This window comes from Equus quagga, chromosome 1 (genome assembly GCF_021613505.1).
Source record: "Equus quagga isolate Etosha38 chromosome 1, UCLA_HA_Equagga_1.0, whole genome shotgun sequence".
In the NCBI taxonomy this organism is placed as follows: Eukaryota; Metazoa; Chordata; class Mammalia; order Perissodactyla; family Equidae; genus Equus; species Equus quagga.
In genome coordinates this window covers 106,625,083-106,637,577 of record NC_060267.1, presented here as the reverse complement: position 1 = coordinate 106,637,577, position 12,495 = coordinate 106,625,083, and the positions used below count along the sequence as shown (strand labels likewise).

Below are 12,495 nucleotides of genomic sequence, written 5' to 3'. Positions count from 1 at the left end.
GAGTTTCCAGCAACCTGACTAGGTGAGTAAAGAAGGTCTCTTATTTGGCAGGTGCAAGGAGCCTCACTATTATGGGGAACTGCAATAGAAGAGAGAAAATTCAGTCAAATCTACAGGTATTGCAGGCAAAGTCTGATGACAAAGTCCTTGGCTTGGCTTTCCTGGCCTCAAGAGGCCTTTAAAGTTCAATCTGAGATTCCTTATAAAAAGTTCCAGCAAAGCAGGTTTAGAAAAGGCTACATGATCTGCTATTCTTGCTGCACTTATGTAAATAATTGGGCCAGATTTATTGAAACTAGATTTATTTTACAAACTAGTTAGTCTTAATTTGGCTGTCTTTTGTAAAAATGAGGGTGATTTTACAGAGAAAAATTATGTTGCAGTAAAAACTATAATACACAATTGTGGATATTAGATTCTAGTTCTGTTAATTGTCCTTGAGGGTTTTTTTCCTACCTGTAAACTGGACTGGATCCTGAATCCTTCTAGTGTCCTGAAATATCCATGTACAAATCTCCAAACTAACATTTTCAAATTTTTTCCATCATTTTCATTTGAAATCACTGAGAAGTGAAACTACACTTTTTCCTGAAGCCCTGCAAATTGAAGCTGGGTAACTTGATATGAACTTTGCAAAGATCACCACAATAGTGTGCCTGTTGTTATGTAAGCTACTTACAAGATACCTGAATGCCTGATGACATCGTCAGACATTTCAAGCTGCAAAAGATACTTCAACCCTGACATCTAAAACTCTTAACCAGATGACCCCCAGGCTCAGAACCTGGTTTATAATTTGCTCCAACCATTAACTTTGTTTTACTTTTTGTTTCCATAGAAATGCTTCTTCTTAAATACCTTATTGCTTGCTTACACAATAAAGGCCTAACTTTGGGAGCCCACCTGCATCATGGCCTTCTAAAGTGAATTCAACTGATGTATTACCAGGACCAAGAAACGTGACCAGTGAGATTGGACAATCTACCAACTCAGCTTTTGGACTATTAAATTTCTTAAAGTTTACAAAGGACTATGAATCTTCTTAGAGTTTCAAAGGCAGGACTGTGGGGTATCAGAATTGGCCATCCCAAAACAGGTCTCTTTGGCTTGATTATTTTTAGGAACATAAGACTCCGAAAGAAATTCTGACCTTCCCCCTAGCTGACTAAAAGATTTCACGATAAAAGTCTTGCCCACAGGACACGCCATCACCATAGGCATCTCTGGGTATCAGGAGACTGTGAGGGTCCTTGTTAAGCCCATTCTTATCAAAATTCTGTTTGCCATTTCCATGTGAATTGCCTCCTCCTCTTTCAAGTCTCAAACCACCACCCCCAACACCCTCCTTTGTCTTTAGCTGAAGATGATATTTAAGGTGGCAGCTTCAGCCATTCTGGCTGAGTTTCCCAGTTTTCCTGGGTTTCTCCCATGTATACATGTTATAAAGCTTTGTTTGACTTTCTCCTGTTATTCTGCCTCATGTCAATTTAATTCCTAGGCCAGGCAGATGCACCTAGAGATGGCCGAGGATTTATCTTCCTCCCCTACATTAGACAACAGATCTTGAAAGTACTCATCACAAGAAAAGAAAGAATTCTGTAACTATGTACAGTGATGGAATATTAACTAGACTTATTGTGGTGATCACTTCACAATATACACAAATATTGAATCACTATGTTGTATACCTGAAACTAATATAATGTTGTATGTCAATTATACCTTAATAAATAATAAAAAAAGACTTTACAAAGGACTTGTATACAACTAGTTCACACAAGGCCATGCTACCCAAACTTAATGTATCTCAGAACCACCAGGCAAGCTTACTTAAAATGCAGATTCTCGGTCACTTCTCCACATCATGCACCAATGCTGATTCTGTTCTGAAGTGGAGACCTAAAATCTTAATAAAGATTCCACAGGGAAAATCTGAATCAAATGGTCCAAAGACCATACTGAGACAAACCGTACAGTTTAATATAGACTGAAAACAACCAAACATTTCTCTAATGACCAACAGTACCATTCCTGGCTAAATTACTTCTTTTATGCTCTACTGATAAATTTAAAAAGCCAAAGATAACTATTTAACTGTAGAAAGACCTGCAAAACCTCAACAGATTACAGTTTTCTAAAAATTGCTTTTCTTATAATGCCAGCTCATTGAACTCTACAAGACTGATATGATTATGGCTAAATAAAGTCACAGAGGGAGCAAGAGCTGAAACATTTTATAGGAGTTTATACAAGCACATTGTAAGGGACAATTCATTAAGTCAGTATCTAAAACATTTATTTTATCAAGGATAGATGATTAAACTCATGACTATAAAATTCTAATGGAAAACTGTACTGTTCACTGGCACTTAGAATGAAAAGTACCAGAAGAAATGAATGATTTTTCTCAAGAATTTTAAAATATGAAGCCTGATAAATGTTTCCCAAAACACGAAAATGACACTGGTTTTTCTTCCATTATTTAGTGAAACAGAGTAACACATTTCAGGGTCCTCAGAATCTGAGGACATCAAAAGGTACAGTATTCTTTGAATCAACAGATACGAATCTATAGGAGTTAAGGGTCCTTGTCCACATTGAAGAGATGGCCTGTCAGGGCACTGTGGGGAAAGTTTTTTAAATGTCAGAGGCTCTTTTACGTGACCAGACCCCAAGACTAGGATGTAACTAAAGAGAAATATGGCTCAATGTTTCCCTAAGTGTATCTTCAGAAACACTATAGTTTTGCAAGATGTAAGTTATGAAAGCAAAAAGGTTTTGGGGTCAAACAAATTTAGAAATTACAGGATTAAACAAAATCCAACAATTAGATTTGATGTAGGACTTCTCAGAGCCTACAATACACTAACTTGTATAGTGAATCTTTCTCTAAGAGGGAAATACAGTATGCAGTGCAGTGCAGTGTAGCTGCACTACAGAGCAACTGGCAGGACTATAATATTCCATGGAGCAGGATTTGGAACCACTATTGGAACCTGAACTTAATCATACATGGATGAGTATGCCTTTGGATAAAGTGACAGAGCTAAGTGTGTTAGAAGAAACATGATGCATGCCTCTAGGAAAAGAGAAGTCCAAGCAAGATTACCAGTGCTGATTCCTTACACTTCAAGGAGAAAATGCTCAGCATCTATACTCCCAACTCATTCTTTAGGAAGAAACATTTCTAAAGAGAAATGCAAGTCTCAAATTTTCATGACTTATGGGAAATAATCCTGGGGACGACCCAATTTCATTTATTCCAAATCTTGACTAACTAAACAACCTAAAAATCTAAATTTTATTCTTGTCAATAATCTTAGCCACTAGGAGGGGGGATTGTGTACACGAGACTGCACAAGGACCTGCTGCAGGGATTTGTGGAGGTATCTCAGGACCTGGGAGCCACCACGGATAAGACACAGGGACGAAGGAGGAGGTCAGGTGCAGAAGCACAGCCCCCAGGCCCTCCATCTGTACTTTAATGGAGGAGGGCCAATCTTACCTATTTTATACATTACAGCTCATTGTAACATTTCATTTGAATAAAAGGTTCTGCTAGGGGAAAAAAGTTAACTATCAAGCTAAAAACACTATGATAAGGAATGTCAACTGATGTCCCCCACTGTAAATTAATAAAGCATCATTATGTTTTATATGTTAGGTTTTGTAAGTAGTGACAACATGAATTTGTCCCTCAGAACCTTCATTCACTCCAGATTCACCCCCAAAAATTAATGGACACTATTTTACCTTTAATCACAAAAAAATAACACAATGGCCCTACCTTATTAAAATGGCTTTTGGAAAATATTCTTCCAAGTCCTTCAAAACAGACCAAACAGAGCGAGGTTCAAGATAGCAGTGAAGGAAGATCCTAAACTCACCTCCTCCCACAGACACAAGAAACCTACAATAACATTCAGAATAATTCCCTCCAAAAGGGACCTGAAAATTAGGTGAACAGAACCCCGAGAACAAACGATAAAAAGCATCGAAACAGGTAAAAGAGGCAGAGTCACAGGCTCACAAAACAACCACACCCCAGCTGCAGCAATCCACAACTAGGAGAGATCTCAAAGGTAAAAAATGTCTCCCTGAGGAGTAAGGGGTTCGAGCTCCACATCAGGCACCCCAACCTTTAGATCTTGCACAGGAGAGAGGAGCCCCCAAAACACTGGGCTTTGAAAATCAACAGGGATTATGTCCAGGAAAATTATAAAACTATAGGGAACAGAAAACCCACTGTTAAAGGGCTCATGTGCAAACTCACTTGACCCAGAAACCAGCACAAAACCACCAGTTTGAATAGTGCATAGATCACAGGTGAAGGAGACCCATTTATTAATCTTAAAGCATCTGCCAGAGTCAGAAATCAGCCAGGACTCTCCCAGGGACTGAGACAATGGCAGGAGCCACCTGTGCGATATTAATCTACCTTGCTAATACCAGTGCTGGCAGGTGCCATTCTGGAATTCTCCCTCTAACCTGACAGCACCAGTGAGTGCACCCCACTGAAAATTCCGCATACCAAAGTACTGGCAGCAGTCTAGGACACACCTCACAGATGGGTAAGGATCAGCTCTGCCCACCAACATGCAGCAGCTGCAGTGCTGCCACAACAGTAGGGTGCATGCAATCCACACATGTGACACTGCTTGCATGCCTGGCTAAGGTGGCCAGGGAAGACTGCCCTTCTGGGCCCCAGAGGCAATCTCCTACATAAGGCCACTCCTTCAAGACTGGGAGAAGTAGCTGACTTAGCTATTACATAGAAACAAACAGAATTAGGCAAAATGAAGAGACAAAGGGATATAGTCCAAATGAAAGAATAAGACAAAATATCAGAAAAAGAACTAAACGACACAAAGATAACTACTCTACCTGATAAATAGTTCAAAGTAATATTTGTAAATATGCTCACCAAACTCAGGAGAAGAATGAATGAACAAAGTGAGAACTTCTACAAAGAGAAAATAAAGTAGCAATCAGAGTTGAAGAATACAATAACTAAAATGAAAAATACACTAGATGCAATCAATAGCAGTCTAGGTGACACAGAAGAACAGATCAGTAACCTTGAAGACAGGGCCGTGGAAATCATCCAATCAGAACAGCAAAAGGAAAAAAGAATTAAGAAAAATGAGGCTAGGGGCCGGCCCCATGGCCAAGCAGTTAAGTTTGCACACTCCGCTGTGGCAGCCCAGCGTTTCAGTGGTTTGAATCCTGGGCGCAGACATGGCACCACTCAACAAGCCATGCTGAGGCAGCGTCCCACATGCCACAATTAGAAGGACCCACAATTAAAATATACAACTATGTCCTAGGGGGCTTTGGGGAGAAAAAGGAAAAAAATAAAATCTTTAAAAAAAAAAAGAAAAATGAGGCTAGTCTAAGAAACGTCTGGGACAACATCAAGCATACCAATATTCACATTATAGGGGTCCCAGAAGGAGAAAAGAGAGAGAAAGCAGAAAACTTAATTGAAGAAATAATGGCTGAAAACTTCCCTAACCTGGGTAAGAAAAAAGACATTCAGGTCCAGGAAGCAAAGAGAACCTTAAATAAGATGAACCCAGAGAGCCACACCCAGATACATTATAATTAGAATGTCAAAAGTTAAAGAGAATCTTAAAACCAGCAAGAGAAAAACAACTAGTTACATACAAAGAAACCCCCATAAGACTATGAGCTGACTTTTCAGCAGAAAATTTACAGGCCAGAAGGGAGTGGCACAATATAGTCAAAGTGCTGAAAAGAAAAAACTTACAACTAAGAATACTTTACCCAACAAGGTTACCATTCAGAATTCAAGGAGAGATAAAGACTTTCCTGAATAACCAAAAGCTAAAGGAGTTTATCATCGCTAACCCAGCCTTACAAGAAATGTTAAAGGCAGTTCTTTAAGAGGAAAAGAAAAGGCCATAACTTGAAATAAGAAAATATATGAAAGAGAAAAATCTCACTGGTAATGGCAAATATATGTAAAAGTAGTTTATTAACACTTACAAAGCTAGTAGGAAGGTTAAAAGATAAAAATAGTAATATCAACTATAACTACAATAATTAAAGGATACACAACATAAAAAGATGTAAAATATGACATCAGAAACATAAAAATGGGAGAGGGAGTAAAAATGTAGAGCCTTTAGGATGTGTTCAAACCTAAGCAACCATCGACTTAAAATAGACTGCTATGTATAAAGGTTCTTACACATGAACCTCATAGTAACCACAAACCAAAAACCTGTAATAGAGACACAAAAAATAAAGACAAAGGAATACAAACATAACATTAAAGGAAGTCATCAAACCACAAAGGAAGAGAGCAAGAGAAGAACTACAAAAACAACCACAGAACAATTAACAAAATGACAATAAGTATATACCTATCAATAATTACTTTAAATGAAAATGAACTAAATGCTCCAATCAAAAGATACTGGGTGGATGAAGGGATTAAAAAAAAAGATCTATCTATATGCTGCCTACAAGAGACTCACTTTGGATCTAAAGTCTCACACAGACTAAAATTGAAAGGATGGTAAAAAGATATTCCATGAAAATGGAAATTAAAAGAAAGCTGGAATAGCAAGACTTATATAAGACAAAACAGACTTTAAAACAAAGATTGTAACAAGAGACAAACAAGAGCATTATATAATAATACAGGAGTTAATCCAACAAGATATAACATGTGTCAATATCTATGGACTCAACATATGAGCACCTAAATATATAAAGCAAATATAAACAGACATAAAGGGAGAAATTGACATTAATACAATAACCATAGGAGACTTTAATACTCCACTTACATCAATGGATAGATCATCCAGACAGAAAATCAACAAGGAAACAACAGTCTTAAATAACACATTAAACAGATGAACTTAATAGATATCTACAGAACATTACAACTAAAAAGAGGAGACGACACATTCTTTTCAAGTGCACATGGGACATTGTCCAGGACGAATCACATTAGGCCACAACACAAGTCTAAATAAATTTAAGAAGACTGAAATCATATCAAGCATTTTTTCCGACCAATGGTATGAAACTAGAAATCACTCACAAGAAGAAAACTGAAAAAGCAAAAACACATGGAGACTAAACAACATGCTACTAAACAACCAATAGTTCAATGAAGAAATCAAAGAAGAAATTAAAAAATACTCTGAAACAAATGAAGTGGCAACACAACAGTCCAAAATCTATGGAATGCGGCAAAAGTAGTTCTAAGAGGGAAGTTCATAGCAATACAAGTCTATCTCAAGCAACAAGCAAAAATTCAAATAAACAATCTAACATTACACCTAAAGGAACTAGAAAAAGAAGAACAAACGAAGCCCAAAGTTAGTATAAAGAAGGAAATAATAAAGATCAGAGCAGAAATAAATCAAGAGACTAAAAGAACAATAGAAAAGATCAATGAAACTAAGAGCTGGTTTTTTGAAAAGATAAAATTGATAAACCCTTAGCCAGATTGATGAAGAAAAAAGAGAGAGGGCCCAAATGGAATAAAACACGAAATGAAAGAGAAGTTACAACTGATACCACAGAGATGCAAAAGATTATGACAGTCTACTATGAACAATTCTACCAACAAATTGGATAGCCTAGAAGAAATGGATAAATTCTTAGAAACATACAATCTTCCAAGACTTAATCAGGAAGAAAAAAGATCTGAACAAATCAATTAGTAGTAATGAAATTGAATCAATAATCAAAACACTCCCAACAAACTAAAGTCCAGGACCAGACAGCTTCACAACTGAATTCTACCAAACATTTAATGAAGAGTTAATACTTATTCTTCTCAAATTATTTCAAAAAACTGAAGAGCAAGGAATACTTCCAAATTCATTTTACAAGGCCAGCATTACCTTGATACCAAAACCAGAAAAAGACAGAAAAAATAAAAAAAAGAAAATTATAAGCCAATACCCCTAATGAACCTAAGACACAAAAATCCTCAACAAAATAATAACAAATTGAATTCAGCAATACATTAAAAGGATCATACACCATGATCAAGTGAGATTTTTTCCAGGGATGTGAGGACAGTTCAACGTCTGTAAATCAATCAACGTGATACACCATATTAACAAAACGAAAGATAAAAATCATATGATCATCTCAAAAGAGAAGAGAAAGCATGTGGCAAAATTCAACATACATTTATGATTAAATAAATCTCAACTAAGTGTCTATAGAGGGAACATACTTCAACATAATAAAGTCCATATATGACAAATCCACATCTCACATACTCAACGGTGAAAAGCTGAAACTCTTTGGTTTAAGATCAGGAACACAACAAGGATGCTCACTCTCGAGACTTTTATTCAAAATAGTATTGGAAGTCCTACCCACAGCATTTAGGCAAGAAAAAGAAATAAAAGGCATCCAAACTTGAAAGGAAGAAGTAAAACTCACTATTTGCAGATGATATGGCACTACACAGAAAACCTTAAGACTCCACCAAAAAAATAACTAGAACTAGTAAATGAATTCAGTAAAGTTACAGGATACAAAATTAATATACAGAAATCTGTTGCCTTTCTATACACAAAGAAGAAAATATCAGAAAGAGAAATTAAGAGAACAATCCCATTTATAACTGCACTAAAAAGAATAAAATACCTAGGAATAAACTTAACCAAGGAGGTGAAAAGCCTATACTCTGAAAACTATAAGATGCTGAAGAAATAAACTGAAGATGACACAAAAAAATGGAAAGATATACCATGCTCATGGATTGGAAGAATTAATATTGGTAAAATGTCCATACTACCCAAAGCAATCTATAGTTGCAATGAAATGCCTATTAAAATGCCAATGGTCTTTTTCACAGAACAAATAATCCTAAAATTTAAATGAAACCACAAGAGACTATGAATAGCCAAAGCAATCTCGAGAAAGAAGATTAAGGCTGGAGGTATCATACTCCCTGATTTTAAACTATACTACAAAGCTATAGTAATCAAAACAGTACGGTACTGACAAAAATACAGATCAACGGAGTAGAATAGAGAGCTCAGAAATAAAGCCACACATATATGGTCAATTAATCTTCAACAGAGGGGGCAAGATATACAATGGGAAAAAGATAGTCTCTTCAATAAATGGTGCTAGGAAAACCAGACAGCTATACACAAAAGAATGAAACTGGACCACTATTTTACACCACACAGAAAAGTAAACTCAAAATGGATTAAAGAATTGAATGTAAGACCTGAAAACACAAAACACCTAGCAAAAAACACAAGCAGTTTTGACATCAGTATTAGCAATATTTTTTTCAGATACGTCTCCTCAGGCAAAGGCAACAAAAGCAAAAATAAACAAACAGGACTATATCAAACTACAAAGCTTTTGCACAGAGAAGAAAACTATCAGCAAAACAAAAGGCAACCTACTGAATGGGAGGAGATATTTGCAAATAATATATCTGATAAGGGGTTAATATCCAAAATATATAAAGAACTCATATAACTTAATATCCAAAAAACAATCCAATGAAAAAAATAGGCAGAAGACCTCAATAGACATTTTTCCAAAGAAGACATACAGATGGCCACCAGGCATATGAAAAGGTGCCCAACATCACTAATCATCAGCGAAATGCAAATCAAAACCCCAATGAGATATCACCTCCCACCTGTCAGAATGGCTATCATCAAAAAGACAAAAAATAACAAGTGTTGGCAAGGATGTGGAGAAGTTGGTGGGAATGAAAATTGGTGAGGGCAACAGTACCAAGGTTCCTCAAAAAATTAACAATAGAATGACCATATGTGATCCAGCCATTCCACTTCTGGTTATTTACCTGAAGAAAACAAAAACATTAGTTTGAAAAGATATATGTACTCCTATGATCATCGCAGCATTATTTACAATAGCCAAGATATAGGAGCAACCTAAGTGCCCATCAACAGATGAATGGATAAGATGTGGTATGTGTATATCTGTGTGTGTGTGTGTGTGTGTGTGTGTGTGTGTGTGTGTGTGTGTGTGATGGAATATTACTCAGCCATAAAAAAGAATGAAATGTTGCTATTTGTGACAACATGGATGGACCTAGATGGTATTACGCTAAGTGAAATAAGTCAGACAGAGACAGACAAATACCGTATGATTTCACTTACATGTGGAATCTAAAAAACAAAACAAATGAACAAACAAAACAAAACAGACTCGTGGATACAGAAAACAAACTGTTGGTTGCCAGAGGGGCGGGGGATGGTGGGCTGGGTGACATAGGTGAAGGGAATTAAAAGGTACAAACTTTCAGTTATAAAATAAATAAGCCATGGGATTGTAATATACAGCACAGGAAATACAGTCAATAATATTGCACAACTTTATAGGGAGACAGATGGTAACTGGACTTACTGTGATGATCATTTCATAATGTTTACATATATCAAATCATTATGTTGTACAACTGAAACTAACATAATGCCGTATTTCAATAAAACTGCAATTTAAAAAAAAAAGACCAAATATAAGAGCCAATCATTCTATTGATCCCCACCTCCTGGATACCATTAATTTCTTGTTTCCCTTTTCTCCTTTTCCAGGTCTCTCTGAATTACCACCTATTCTCTCCCGTTCCCTCCTGTCTCAGAAAAGGATTCTTTCTGCATGTCAAGGATAACTTCATCACTGGACTCTTGATCCCTTCAGCTCCCAACCTTGTTCCATATATCATCTGCTCTCTCCCCAGACAGAGTGAAAGGAAAGAGACCGAAGGCTTAAACAATTTCTATTTTAAAAAATGAAACCTTCCTTGATCTTGCTGCTTACCCCTTCCCCAAACTACCCTCTCCTCCCTCTTCCCTCATCATCAGATTCATCCAATTTGCAGCTTCTGCTTCCTTATTGTCTTTATTAACCACTGACTACTTAACACCGCGTAATTTAACTTTGACTAAAATTTCATTCCTAACCAACTTATATGTACAGTAATAGTGGCCTAGTTTAACAAATTACTGTGACTTTGAAGTATAAGGGAGGTCCAGAGCAGCTTAATCCTGGGCGCAAATTTTGAGACAACTTATTAGTTCTGTCACGTGGGTGGCTGTGGGTGGGGGGTGGAGGACTTCACATTTCATAATACACTTTTGTAGCTTTTTACATCATGTGTATATAACTGCCTAATCGGGAAAAAGTTTTTTTAAAAAAAAAGCTTGACTTAAAATTTTAAAACTTCTGAGCATCCTAAGAACCAAAGAAAGATTTTATATGTTCTATACTCAGAGTCTAACCTTGCTTTCTTTGGCCACGAGGCTTTATGGTAGTTCTAAAATTCTAAGAGAAGAAAATAAGAAAAGAATAGAATTCTAAGTCACTAATTTCTCGTTAGCACATAATATAGTTAATTATATTTGGCACAGTGGAGTTGAGGAAAGAACCAGGAGAAGGAAGGGAAGAGTAGGCTAACGATAAAGCACAGAGGCACCTGGCTAAAGTGGCTCGATGGTTATGCCAAACTTTCTTACCTTCTGAGGCTTTCTTTCTTTTCTTCACGTGATAAACAGCTGTCTAGGTGCTTATTAATGTGATTTTCTGGAATGCTAACGCCACAAACAGGACAATCCACTGTATTTTTTTAAAAGAGAAAGAGAGACTTTATTATTTGTAGAAAGGGCAAAAATAATATAACCTGGCATCTTTCAGCAATTAAGATAAAAAATAGAATTCCAACCTTAACACACACTTAGAAAAGCAGAATAGAAAAAGAATGACATCTCAGGGCAACAGGAGTGGACAGCCTGGTTACTGGGTAATGGTTAAATTGTAACAAGCCACACAATTAGAACCCTGCCCCTGAAGGAAGAGATTGTTAAAAAGTTTGGAACTTCATTTTTTAGAAAATTCTTTGGTTAAGTCTTTTCTACCAAGCTGTGACCAAACTATAAAACTAATCTTAAGTGTCCGCAAGTCTTAGAAGCCACCCAGGTTTAGCACTAAGCACTCCTAACCCCCTAAGTGAGGCACACCTGGCCAGGGGCAGCAAGGGGGTAGGGGAAGCTAGATTAAATCATTTGTTGGTTTGGGCCAACTACTGCTCAATTTATCAACGGTTACAAATTCATTAATTTAGCTCTCATTTGTAATTACAAATGTGGTGTTAAAATTAGAGAAGGCAATCATGCTCAAACTGTCTCACAGAGCTGCAGGAATCTGTGGAGGCATCTCAGGGCCTAGGGAACACCCTGGATAACAGGCAGGGACGAAGCGCGATGTCAGCTGGCACAGGACAACCCTCAGGCCCTCCATCTCTACCTTAGTGGAGTAGGGCCAATCTTATTTATTTACATATTATGGTTTGTGAGATAATAGAAAATATATATTGGTCTCTACCCCTGGTTCCTGGGACAGAGCTCCTAAAGTCTTTGTAATTTCCTAAAGTGATAAGAGCATAGCCTGTTGGTGAGAGAGAGAGAGAGAGAGAGAGAGAGAGAGAGAGAGAGAGAGAGAGAG

At 36.9% G+C, this 12,495-nt stretch overlaps 1 protein-coding gene across 6 annotated transcripts in view; it reads right to left on the bottom strand.

Annotated features, from left to right (window-relative positions):
* The window catches only part of RAD18 (RAD18 E3 ubiquitin protein ligase), a 150,855-nt gene that overhangs the window by 96,500 nt on the left and 41,860 nt on the right, over window positions 1-12,495 (bottom strand). For all 6 annotated transcript variants that reach the window (XM_046643122.1, XM_046643205.1, XM_046643282.1 and 3 more), the window contains one exon: window positions 11,511-11,610. In XM_046643122.1, coding sequence (XP_046499078.1) covers window positions 11,511-11,610 — 100 coding nt within the window. The remainder of the gene's footprint in view (window positions 1-11,510; window positions 11,611-12,495) is intronic.